Source organism: Pithys albifrons, chromosome 3, assembly GCF_047495875.1.
Source record: "Pithys albifrons albifrons isolate INPA30051 chromosome 3, PitAlb_v1, whole genome shotgun sequence".
Taxonomy (NCBI): Eukaryota; Metazoa; Chordata; class Aves; order Passeriformes; family Thamnophilidae; genus Pithys; species Pithys albifrons.
The window spans coordinates 96,009,193-96,022,334 of record NC_092460.1 but is presented as its reverse complement, the minus strand read 5'-3'; the positions used below and the strand labels follow the sequence as shown (position 1 = coordinate 96,022,334).

General features: G+C 43.2%; 1 protein-coding gene across 6 annotated transcripts; it reads right to left on the bottom strand.

The window, feature by feature from the left end:
* Positions 1–925: 925 nt before the first annotated feature.
* NUDT5 (nudix hydrolase 5) lies at positions 926–12,987 on the bottom strand. Of its 6 annotated transcripts, XM_071552810.1 has the most exons (10): positions 12,927–12,986; positions 8,367–8,456; positions 6,318–6,385; positions 5,136–5,188; positions 4,342–4,449; positions 3,769–3,864; positions 2,703–2,804; positions 2,318–2,326; positions 1,553–1,606; positions 926–1,269 (listed from the first exon to the last, which is right to left on the bottom strand). In XM_071552810.1, the coding sequence occupies exons 1-10, from the start codon at positions 12,960–12,962 to the stop codon at positions 1,160–1,162; spliced, it is 726 nt and encodes a 241-aa protein (XP_071408911.1). In that variant the 5' UTR covers positions 12,963–12,986; the 3' UTR covers positions 926–1,159. The 6 variants fall into 6 exon arrangements, with proteins under 6 accessions (XP_071408911.1, XP_071408908.1, XP_071408910.1 ...); XM_071552807.1 differs by lacking the exon at positions 926–1,269 and adding an exon at positions 8,553–10,894 and having other exon boundaries at positions 1,571–2,804; positions 12,927–12,987; XM_071552809.1 differs by lacking the exons at positions 926–1,269; positions 12,927–12,986 and adding exons at positions 8,553–8,634; positions 12,759–12,846 and having other exon boundaries at positions 1,571–2,804.
* Positions 12,988–13,142: the final 155 nt, after the last annotated feature.

Genomic DNA, 13,142 nt, shown 5'->3' with positions numbered 1-13,142 from the left:
CCTGACCTTTCAAGCTGTTTACAGAATGAGAAGCAGCCCACTCTGTGCAGATGCACTGAAGGTTTGTTTGGAAAAGATTTAGCAAGAAGGGATCAGACTGAGTGAAGGTGCAGCCTGGCTACAGGGATGTTTCCTTGGACAGGGAAAACTGCAAAGCTGTGCACTCTGGGGGCAGGTAAGTGACCTCAGACCTTCATCAGGATCCCCTGGCTGGATCCTACACTGTCTTGGTATAGTTTGGTTAGGGCTGGGAGAAGGAAATGGCATCTTCAGGTCTAAGTCAGAATAGGAAGTTCTGGAAACTGCCTTTTCAAATGCTGCAGCCAGAGCATGGACAGTGTCCCTGTGCTGCTGTCACTGCTCCTGTCACAGACACTTACCTGTAGTTCACAGAATCCCAGAGTTGCAGAATATGCTGAGTTGGATGGGACCCACAAAGATCGTCATGTCCAACCCTTGCCCTGCACAGGACCATCCCCAAGAGCCACACCATGTGCCTGGAAGTATCATCCAAACACTTCTTGAGCTCTGTCAGCCTTGGTGCTGTGACCACTGCCCTGGGGAGCCTGTTCAGTGCCCAACCACCCTCTGGGTGAGGAACCTTTTCTAATATCCAACCTAAACCTCCCCTGACACAACTTCAGACCATGCCCTTGGGTCCTGTCACTGGTCACCACAGAGATGAGTGCCTGCCTCTCTGCTATCATCACAAGGAAGCTGCAGACACCATGAGGTATCCCCTCAGTCTCCCCTTGTCCAGGCTGTTTGAGTTGTTTGAATGCTGCTGTTTGTGCCTGTGGGCAGGAGAGCTTGGCTCTTCCTCCTGCCTCCTTTGGAACACATGGTACAGCACCAGCCACAGTTACCTCTGTGTCTTCCTCCTACTGATCCATAAGTGCAGAAAGGAATGTAGTGAGAAACGAGCTATTCTGAAAATTAACCAGTATTTTTATTATGGATAGACTGTCAAGGCTCAATAGAGCAGTTAGAGGAAATGCTTTTGGTCAGTTACATAATTCCAAAGAAAAATATCAGAATCATTCCTACAAATATTTTTTTTGCTCTACAAGTAAAGCAAAGAACTTTGATTCCAAAAGGAGTTGTACTTCTAAGCCATCTGACTTGGACAGTTGTCCATTAAGTTTCTCATTGTCCAGTTTCAAAACTTCATGAAGGGAACTTGGAGGGGTGTTTCTGCTGCACCCTTCAGAGCCAGGGCGTAGGTGTAAACCCTGGCATCGACTGCCAGGTGCTCCTCTGCTACCAGCTCTGGAAACAAAACAAAAAAGCCTGTCAGGTGCTCTCCAAACCTCTCCCCTACAGAAATGTAAGTCCTTTACTTAAAGTGAAGATGTGTAGCATTCCAGACAGGAATTCACAAGGCCAACACCTATTGCCATTACCAACTCTCACACCTGGGCAAGTCTCTCACAGCTTTTTGCATAAGATACAGTGTTCTAGGATGAGAAATGCCATGAGGAGCTCTGAGAGCAGAAGCTGAGGGGTTCTAGAAGCTCACTTTTGTGCATTTAATGTGTCAGGAAGCTCTTACCATCAATTCTTTGCAGTAGGTCATTCTTTGGAAGTGAAATAACTTCCACAAATTCTAAGAGAGAAGAAAAAAAAACATTAAATCAGTGAACAGTGGAGAAATTTACCTCAGTGTCCTGTTTCTTGCAACTTGGAAGTGGAAAGAAACTGACTTTATGCTCATCCCCATCCAAAAGCTGTGAGCCTTCATATGTCAAATAGGGTCTGTTAAATGGGGGAAGGCAATGACTGGAGTCATTAAAAAACATGTTTGACAGAAAGGTTGGGAGGAAAAAAGTGTAGCTGACAGCTATGGAGGATAAGAATTCTCCTAAAAGGAGACCTTCTTCCTTTTGAGAATGGAAAATACACTGTTGAAGTGGGCTTTTGATTGGCTTCTACCGGTACAGGAATGGACTGGAAATGCCTTTCAAGATCAGACCAGCACAAAGACAAAGGGTTTGTTGATGATGAATTTGTGGTGGCTCACACTCCCCTGTCTCTCTGCTGTACTTGTCTTTGGTATCTGATCTACAGCTGTTGTAGTTCAGTAATTTGTAGTTCCTGAGATACTGGTGCTGTAGGTGCAATACTTGAAAAGATAATTGATGTGATAATGCCCCACAGGAATTTTCATGTCTAGGCCAAAGTCAATCTAAGGCATGTTTGATTAGGGTCAGGAGATTAACCAAGCACAAATAAAAACCAGTTTTAACTGACATTTTCTACGTAAACCTTGCCAGCTGAAGATCACACTTGTCAAAGGGAGCACAGTCACATTACATACCTCCATCATCTGCAAGTGAAAAAAAAAGTAAGTTAAGGGATTTGAAACACACTGGAGTTCACAAGGAAAAAGCATTTGGACAGCTGACTGAGTGACATTAATTACTTCCAGAGGGAAACTACAGCTGAGAGGAGTATGTAGGTTCTCACTGCAGTGTCCCTCAGTGAAGTTTGGACTGAAATGTTCTGGGTGTGCCAACAGCTGACATTCCAGTGAATTCAGTACAGAAACACCCTCTGCTTATCCAGACAGCAGGGTGTGATTGGAAGGGCATGCAGCATCCAGATCAGCTGGGACAGAAGAGATGCAGTGGTGGGGACAGTTCTTTTAAACCCATTTTTTTGTTATCTTCTCAGAATTTTCAGGTAAGTGGTACAAGACTCACCAAGTTTTTGCTTAGGCCTCGTGTTCTCAGCCTCATCCCCATTAATGATGACACTCACGATGTGTGTGGTGCTGTTTGACATCCCTGGGTCCAGGCACAGAGCTGCAAACAAGCACATGGAGAGGGCTCATTTTTCAAAGCAGGAATCGGGCACCTTGACATTTTAACAAAAGCTTTCACAGGAGTATGTGTGGTGTGATAGAATATGTATTTGTCATACGTCCACGCTGGAAGAGTAATGAAAACTTTGCTTTCACATGTTCCTAAATGTACTATTTATGTAACTCTCAGCTCTTTTACAGATGTCTGGGAAGACTTGATTTCAGCAGCTCAGTTTACTTTGCATTGCATAGACTGAAGATTTAACTGTAAACTATCCCTTATAGGCTTCCTCAGTCTGTTGGAGTCTAACTTTGCCATCACCTGTCTCCAACCTCTCCCTGTCCCCAGCAGTTGTACCCAGTAACTGAGAATCAGATCTCAACTGCAGTGATATTTCCTTGAAATTGTATCTAAGTTGTCTCACCTTTCTCAAGTTTGATTTATGATCCTAATTTTTCCTTAATTTTGTTTTATGTAGGAAGCATGGGATTGTTCCAAAGGATCTCTGAATTTACTCTCTCCTTTCTTCTTTCCAGTTGGAGAACTCAAGAACTGTCACCTTCCCACAGCTCACAGGAGGGTGACCCCCACTCACACTGCATCACACAGCTACTTTTGCCTGCCTGAATTCCCAGATGCTGTTCACAGCAAACTAGTAATTTAGACCTTTACACTAAAATAAAAAATCACAGCCTGAATAATTGGGTTCTGTGTAAAGGATCCTAATAATTAGCAGTTTTCTCCCTAGAGACATCAAACTTTTACTTCAGTCCTGTATGTTGAACAGAAGGTCAGCAACTGACTCACAAAAGGCCCAAATTCCACTGATACAGCCATGAGTCTGCTAATCTGTGTAGGCTTTGCTGTATAGACTTTTCCTTTGGCTTACAGTATTTTAGACATGCAGAGTAGCCCTCAAAGACAGAATTAGCTTGAGTAGGAAAATAAAAAATAGCAAATGTACCTGGAGTACATTCAACAACTTCCCCCTTGTAGCCAGTTTCTTCCTCCAGCTCTCGCAGTGCAGCACTTTCTGCTGACTCGTTTTCCTCAATGAGGCCTGGGAGAAAAATACACAAGAACAATTAAAAACCTACCACTTAACTTCAATACCCATACCAAGATCTAATAAAACTTTACAGAAGAGGCGAAGCAGTCTCACTACCCTGTCCTTACAGAGGGATAAACAGAAGCATTAGGAAGGATTCCAGTTCCTGGACTCATCATGTTGCTGCCCACATCCTTAGCTAATTATCTGCAGACTCATGCTCCCTTCCCAGAAAATGGCACTACTATTCTCATGAGGGAAAGAAGCCAAATGCTTTGACTCTTGGAGAAAGAAGTGGAGAGAATTTTCTGCAGTCTGCTAAACCAAACTCATTTTGTTTTCTTCATTATCAAATATTCCTATTTTGGAATAGCACACTGAGCTCAGCACCGTTCTCCAACTAGAGCTACTTCCATCAAGACTGACACTCCAAGCACATCTAAACACTCTGAACTTTATGTGACTCCTCCTAATGTTTCAGTCACTCACCTGCAGGGAATTCCAAGCAGTAGCCATTGATTGGGGGCCTGAACTGTTTCACCAGGACAATGCAGTCGTAGTGCAGAGTTCTCTGCAGCACTGCAATCACTGCTACACCTGCAATAGCAACAGAGGACAAGGACAGAGGGTCTGAGTGCAGCAGAAAGTGAGTATTTAGTGCTAGATCTAGGGAGGAACACCAACACTTCTACTGGGAGCATTAAACCTTTGGATGCTTGCTCCAGAATCCTGAATGAGGAATTCAGGGTCCTGATATCACTTACATCAGGGTGAAATAAAGGTCCCAAACCGCATCTTCAAAGCGCCCCTGGAAGTGAGAGGCACATGTAGCAAGCAACTCCCACCCTCAGCCCACCAATATCTAGGGAAGGGCTCTCCTGCCTGCAGAGACTGTTTGGAAGCCTCTCTATGGAACCCTCTGCCACGCTCCTTTCATGGCTATATCATGTTCCTCTTGTGCCCAGAAAGAGAACCATGTCCTTAGTCCCTGTAACAATTCAGCAGTCTGTGAGCTACTCTGTATCAGGCATCCACCATGTCTTCGGGATTGCTCCATCCCCCTGAAATGCATACAATGACCTTGGGAAGGCACTTCTGCCAGGGAGGTTCTGACCCTTCAGCCCTGAAGGTGGCATTTCATTAGCTCTGCGGTACAGCAAGCTCTGCTGAGCTCCCTGTTCCACACCCTCACTCACTCAGATCAGTTCTAAGTCTGCACTGTGACTTTATCAGAACTTCCACAGGAGAACAATGCAAACAAACAAAAGCCACCAATGTCTTACCATCAGCTGTAACTCCTTTTTTGTTGCCAGTACGTTTTACAGTTTCCCAAGTTCTGTTTAGCACAGAGAAAAGAACAAATGAATAAGTAAGTTGTCTTCTGCCCTTGCTACTTTCATTTAAAAGCAAAATATATCATCACATGGTGAGGCCTTGCAAGAAAGCAGATGGTCTTAGGCAGGCCCTGTCAGATACTATAAAATGGCACAATAAAATATCTGTAGCATCATTTTCCTGCTTAAGGAGGGAGAAAGAAAGTAGTTAATTAATGCTCATTTAAGATCACTAAAAATAAAGGAAATACATAAATGGCTGTCACAGAACAGACAAGTCAAAGTCATCTTGGAAGAGAACAAAATAAAGCAATTTATGTATAAAACATGTCAGATTTTGAAGGACAATTTTGTAACAAGACCATGTGAATTCCACCTTTTATCTTGCTTTTGCATAAGGTTTAAAGGGTGAGTTATGAACTCTCATCTCAGCTACTTGGCCACACAGGGAGCACTCAGGCAAGGAAGACCAAAGCTTCTCTTTCAAGATAAACAATGGGATGAGGAAAACAAAAAAAAAATCCACCAGCAATATAAATCCTTCCAAAAAAGCTCCAGTCTTGCTAGTTTTAAGAGGATACTTTGCTGATGAACTGTGAGGCATTAGAGAAAGCAACCAGTACAGAATCTAACACATCTAACACAGGGCAGGGAACTAAAGCCATGTTGTCACATCCAGATAAATACAGCAACACTAAAGTGTACAAGAGAATTGGACAGATGTGCTAATATACAAGAGGACATTATTTGTCAGTAACATGCAAGATCCAGCACCACCAGCAGGGAAAAAGAAGCCCTTGTGAAGAACCAGAAGAGCCACAGGATGGACTCTCTAATTGTCACAATCTAGAACTGCTTCTGTGTAGCATCTGTGCAAGGATCTGGAAATGCAACATATTCCAGGGTCTAATGTGCCCAAGAGGATTTAGGAGCCACATTGGACCCCACATTCCAGCACAGCTGCTGGGTAAGTTTCCCTTTTCTGAACAGCAGGAATTCTAAAGGACCTGCACAGTGAGCAGCTCTCATCTTGTGTGGAGTGATGGGTTTGTAATGCTCATGTTCTCTCACCTGGGGCCAATCTGCACAACTGGAAATGTTACAGGAATCAAATGCCACAGAAGCAATTACCTGGTTTTCCCAAAGGGATCAGTGTAAGTTGTTTCTTCAAGCTTCAACCATTTTCTTTCTACGATTACCTAAAATAAAGAACATTGTAAGATGAATCCCAAAGATCTGGAGGCTATTTGGGAGAAATAACACAACTATTTCCAGATTCTTTTGAAGAAAATATTTCAGCATCACAACAGATGCAGGAATGTGCAATACCATTCTGTTGCTAATACGGAAAAAACATTTACACTAAGTTCTTGAATAGGAATGGAAAACAGGCCCAAGAAAGTAACTTCCCTTAATATGACTTTTATAACCAAGTTTCAATGAATTCAGTGGGATTTTGTGTCCTGGAAAGTCCTCACCCTTTTAGAAGGATTTTGCAAGGGCCACGTTTCAGCTGTGAGAGGGTCCATGGGCTGCACAGACTTTAACACCCTGGTGCTCAACAGCTGAGCCCACAAGAGGGAAAACTAAACTATCCTGAAACTTCTCTGGCCCTGATCTCACTGTGGCCTCGTGTCACTGCTGTTTTCTGCAGCTGTGACAGTGACACAAACCTGCCATTGCAGGATTTGTGAGAGCTGCTGTTTAGGATTAACACTATGACAAAATGTCTTTTCTGAGCTAAATGAGTTTGTTTTCCCTATGATGTTTCTTCCTCTTTTATGTAATTCATTTAAAAGGAAAACATCCCTAGGTATTAGCTCAGCATTTACATCTTTTAATGTAACTTGTTTTAGAATGAGTTTTTTTAATTTCTTTGTGTATTACTTTCATGGGCAAATAACATCTGCTTTGCTTACAACAGCCTGACTGTGCATTCCCAGAAACAGCAAGAATGAAATAAAATCAGCTGCCACTTCCATGGAAAAAGGTATTCCAACATCAGACCACAGTTACTGCAGAGTTACAGAACCACTTCTAACACAAGGGCCACTGGCAGGGGCAGAGTAAATACTTCTCTGTATTAAGCCCACAAAATGACTAAAAAACCTAAATAGCTTAAAATATGTAAGATCTGATTATAAACTTCTGGTGACACCAAAGAGCACAATATTTCAAAAGAGAGTGACAGAAAGGCATTATTAAAAAAATCCAACCAAACCAGAACAAACCAAACCAACAAACCCTTCAAAATTAACAAAAAAAAAACAAACAAAAAAGAGGATAAAATGAAAATTCTGTCTGCAAGAAAACAGGTTTTAATAGAAAACCCAAAAAGGTTTCAAAAATGAAACTTTATGCTCGAGAGATATTCATATTAAAACAACATCAAAGAGAAACTCCATAAATATAATACAAACAAATCTCTTCTTTCCTGGAAAGGTTTTGTACCTTGAAACCTAAAGAAACACCAAGACTGTGTTCACTCCATGGAAGAACAAATAAAAGAAACTACATATTTGTGTTGTAACAACAGTGTGAGGCTGCTGCCAAACCTGCCTTCACACCAAAGATCAACTTTTAAGAATTCACTTAAAAGGGAACTGAAACAAATAGAAGCAGCTTAAATTAGAGTGAAAGTGCTCCTAAGAAGTACCCAGAAGTACTTCCAGAATAGTTCCTCAGGACCTGATACTAATCTTCCTATTCCTTACTAATGTCTTTAGAACACAAATGAACTAAATTCAAACCCCTTCAGAAAATATGAAAGGTGGTACAATCCTAAATGTTAAGGAAACTCTTAGTGGTTCATCTTAAAGGAACAGAAGGGCTGAGTTTCATAACCTACCAATTTGTAAAATCTCTCAGAGGTATCAGCATTATTTCTGAAAACCTCCTGAACAGACAATACAAGATACAGCTGCAAAATCTGAAAAAAAAAAGCAGCTTAAAATTCTGCAGATTTCTCTTTCCCCACTGATAACTTGTATGATTATTTCCACAAAATGTCACCTCTTTTAAACTCTCTGACCATCAGGAAGAAGTGTTTTGTCTGTTGAAGAGATTTTTACAAACCTACAGCATTTATAGCATTTTGTACTCTGTACTCACAAACAGTCTGATCAGTCTCCAATAATTGTTATTCAACAACAAACCATGTTGAGCCCAAGCACGCTGTACCTCTTCCTTAAGGACGAACTGTTTGGCTGTTTGTGGAACTTCAGTGGGTGTCTCAGCTGCCATTTTCAGGAATGTCAGGCTTTCCCCCTCCTGTGCAAAGTCCAGATATATATGAAACTAAGTCAATATTTGATTTCAGTGTAAAGTTAAAAGGTTCATTTCTGCATTCTAAATTAACCAATATACCTTGCTGGAGAAAGCCAGAGACATGTGATGGCAAGTTCAATTCACTTTCTCAGCTCCACCCAACGGTTTCAGAGTCAACTAACTTGAAGGAGAAATGTAAATTAGGGTCACATCCCTATTTGCAGACTTATAATAGTCCTATCAGCTGCTAAGTAGCTTTGCTGACTGAAGACCCTTCTTAACTATTCAGATGTCAGACACACACAAAATTCATCCACTTTAATCAAACTGTTTCACTCTGCTCTGGGTGAAATGCTCTCTCAGCAGTATGTGCACAACAGGACTACACACTCCACTGTGAAAGTGGAAAAAACCTGACACCAGGGGGATTTCAGTGGTTAATACTGTCTGCTGTTGAGAACTAGAGCCTACCCCCACCTTACAGACATCACAAATCAACGTGTAAAAGGCTCAACCTTCCACCAAAACACAGGGTCAAAAAACCACATGTGTGTTGCAAGTGCAGGAGGCACGTGAAGCTGGTGTGGCCAAAGCATGACAGTCTCCTACTGGGAATGATGTGCCACACACCTTGGAAAAGGCAGCTGAATATCTGCCCAAGGCACCTTCAGCACAGAAACTTAGACCAGGGAAACTCATCTCTGATGTTAACCTGTAATACTGAAGTTCTGAAAATCATGAATCATAAAGCAAAAGCCAGTGCAAAGCAGCAAACCAGTTTAAGTGCCAGGAGAGAGGAGATGACCTTACAGATGTCTACATCATAGAACTGATGGCTATAGTCTAGAACTACCTGAAGGGAAGTTCTGGCCAGGTGGGGGTTGGTCTCTTCTCCCAGGCACTCAGCAATAGGACAAGGGGGCACGATGGGCTCAAGCTCTGCCAGGGCAAATTTAAGTTGGAGATCAGAAAAAAAATTTTTCCAGAGAGAATAATCAGGCATTGGAATGGGCTGCCCAGAGAGGACGTGGATTCACCATCCCTGGAGGTTTTTAAACTGAGACTGGACGTGGCACTGAGTGCCATGATCTGGTAAAGGGACTGGAGTTGGACCAAGGGTTGGACTTGATGATCTCGGAGGTCTTTTCCAACCCCGTCAATTCTGATTCTGTGATTCTATAAATTTTTCATTAAGTCAACAGGAATCTTTCCAATGACTTCACCAATGGTTTGATAAGGCTCTGTGTGGTGTCCAGCAAGGAACAGCACCAGGAGGATGTGAAGAGCTTCTCTGTCACACCCAATATTAACACTTTCATTTTTCACTTCACCTTTATCATTTTATGGCATCTACTGCACATCTGTGAAACATGTAAGAGCAATAATCAGCTTCTTGACATGTGGGATTGGCATTTAATTCCGATAAATAGTTTGAAGAAATAGGTATTAGTAAACATTTTTGTTTATCAGCAGGAGTAAAACTAATGTACATAAATCCATTTCCTCAGTCTGCACACAGGCAAGGCTCTTTCTTAAGTGTTAGACAGTGTTTTTGGTTGAAGAAGATCATTGAGGCCAAATGTTCATATTGCTTTGATGTAAAGTTAGTCTTGAAAAGAACCCCTGACCTGTTAAACCCAATTCTGTTCCTCAAAAATATGTTCTATAACCTTTTATTAAAACAATGAAGCTCCATCATAAAACTGCATAGGTTTGTTATCAACATTACTATTATTTGTATGAAAAACTGTTTCAGAGCCTCACTTGCTTATCTTCAAATTTCTATCCCATGTTATTTTGTTGTTACCCATTTGTTCTTGAGCCAGCAATGTCTGGAATTCCCTTCACTTGGGATTCAGGAGTTTTATCTGGACAGTGGCCATGGTCTCTTGCTGTGACTCTCAAATACAAGATCAAGCTTCCCACCAAACACGCAAAAGAAGCAGAGCCCAGGACAGCAGTTCCCAAGGTTCCTGGTCATCCAGAGGGAACAAGGAGGTTCTGTGTGATGCCTGAAGTATAAAGCCTTAAAAACACAAAACCCTCACATACAACAACAGATTCACCTCCTTCATTTGGAAAGAATCACAGCCTTTTGTGTTGTCAATATAAATATATCAGAGGGGCAGACAGAGAATCACAGCCTTGTTAAAGGTTTTTTTTGGATGGGGCTGGACAAGTCTTCCTCTTTTAGTCTCCCCTCACAGAAAATCCTGTTCCATTGATCACATTAATCCTTCTGCAGAAGCTTCAAAGTATCAGTGTATCTCTCTCAAACGTGGATTACCACAGGTGGACCCCAAGTCCCACAAGTACCTGCAGTAATGGTGAGTATGACAGGATCAATACTCACCTATATCAGTCACAAAAACATACTAGAACCTCAATTCACAGCTTTTCAACACAGCTTGCTCTCTTCTGACACATTCAAGGGTGGGTTGCTACTTAAAACAACAAAAATACACAGCTTCAGTCGTTTGGACTATCACTAAAATCTACAGTGGTGATCACCTCAAAGAGAGAGGACACTGATCGATCTCAGCCTTTGTAGTTTGGGCCTCCTCCACAAGTGGGTGCAGTAACTCTACGTGTAGTGATATTTTAAAAAGTTCCACCAAAAAGGAGTTTTTTCCAAGTTCAGTTGGCTGTATAGAAGTGAGAGTTGTGGCTGTTTAAAGCTGAAATGCTATTTGGTTAAACAAAGGCTGCAGTGCTGGTATCTCATGTTAGTCATGCTGCCAAGGGGGCAACATGTGAGTTAAAAGCACAACACAGCTCACACAGCAGCATGGGAACCTGAAGGATTACCTGAGCTCTAACATACATTTTTAATTGTTATCAGTGCAATCTTAAGAATATGTCAAAGTGCCCACATTTTTCAGCCTCCTTAACACAAATCAACAGCACTTGAACTGTAAATTATGGGCAAACCAAATGTTTGGCCTGATTCTGCTTTCTCTGGTAGTTTTTGTGGCCAGCATTGCAGGCTGACAAATCGTGGTACTTCTTCCATTTATTTCGTGTTGGGGTCAGACTCAGTCCTGCAAAAGGCATGCCATTTATAAAAGATGTATCTTTATTCTCATAGCTAATTCCTTTATTGAGTGGCTTCCTTTCAAGGCAACATCCAGCCATGCTACATTTTACAAATTATCCTTCCCAGGAGTTAAAATCTTAAGCTAACTGAGGTCTGTCAGCTCAGGAGAGAAGCCAAGGTATCAAAACTATAGTTTAACTCTTACTTATATGGATTAGCTTTTCTAAATCACTTTTCAGAATACATTCTCTGATCCAAACACACATCCCAGCTGACAGCAACGAGATTTAATGGAAGCTCAGCAATGGTGTCCTAAGGCAAGCTCAAGATAAAAAAAATTACAGGTTTTATTATAAATAACATGCAAAAAGGACAGAGGCAGTGTTTTAGGTAAGATTTAACCAACAGAATTCTGAGCAAGTCTGCTGACACACATCATTAAAAGCTCCTAAGTCACTTCAAACTTGTTCCTTTGTGCTTCAGCACTCTGATTCTAGAAACAAAGTCAGTTAATTAGCACAGGTTGATGGGAAAGGGAGAGGGAGAAAATGTTTCATTTTTGTCAGGGTGTTTTGGGGCAGGGATGACCCACTCAGTGCCGAGTAAAACATGGAAAAACAACTACAGAACAAACAACAAGGACTACTCGCATGAGCAGGAGAGGATCGGCAGTATCTCCACGCTGCTATCAAACTCCCAGACAGCTGCGAGGGCTGGGAGAGACATCCCCAAGCAGCAGAGGTGAGAGCACCTGAGGAAACAGCGGTGGAAACAACTGCATGCAGGGACACACGGGCACAGAGACAACAGCAGAGCCACGGGGCTTAGAAAAGAACATATTACTCGGTTATTGCTTGACTTGGGACAAAACAGCGTGATCCAGAGAGCCAAAGGTGTCCCGGGCGGCATCCAAGGGAGCAGCAGGGCGAGGAGGGGATTCTGCCCCCTGCCCTGCCCTGTGGGACCCTGACCCTGCCCGCGGTGCCGCCTCCAGCTCGGGGGGGTCCCAGCACAGCAGGACATGGAGCTGCGGGAGAGAGTCCAGAGAGGCCACAAAGCTGATGAGGAGACAGGGTGAGGGAGCTGGGGCTGCTCGGGATGGACAGGAGAAGGTTGTGTGGAGCCCTCACAGCACCTTCAGTGTCCGAGGGGGCTGCAGGGAAGGCGGAGAGGGGTCTCCATCATCAGCTGTAGTGGTGGGACACGCAGTAATGGCACAGACTGAAGGAGGGGAAGTTTAGGTCAGGTATTAGAATGAAATTCTTTACTGTGAGGGTGGTCAGACACTGGCACAGGTTATCCAGAGAAACTGCGGATGTCCCATCCCTGGAGTGTTCAAGGCTGGATGGGGCTCTGAGCACCCCGGTCTGGGGGAAGGTGTCCCTGCCCACGGCAGGGAGGGCTGGAACGAAATCATGTCTAAGGTCCCTTCCAACCTGCCCAGACGCTACGACTCCATGACACGACTCCATGCAGAGGGACAGACAGGCACAGAGACGACAGCAGGACCTGGAACAGGGAGGCGTCACTCAGCTCTTGGGCGGCGCGGGGCAGGACAGCGGAGAGGCAGAGCAGGAGGCAGAGCCGAGCGCAGGCAGCAGTAAGGGCAGCACTGAGGGCGGAACAGCCGGGCAGGCAGCGCTGAGGGCGGA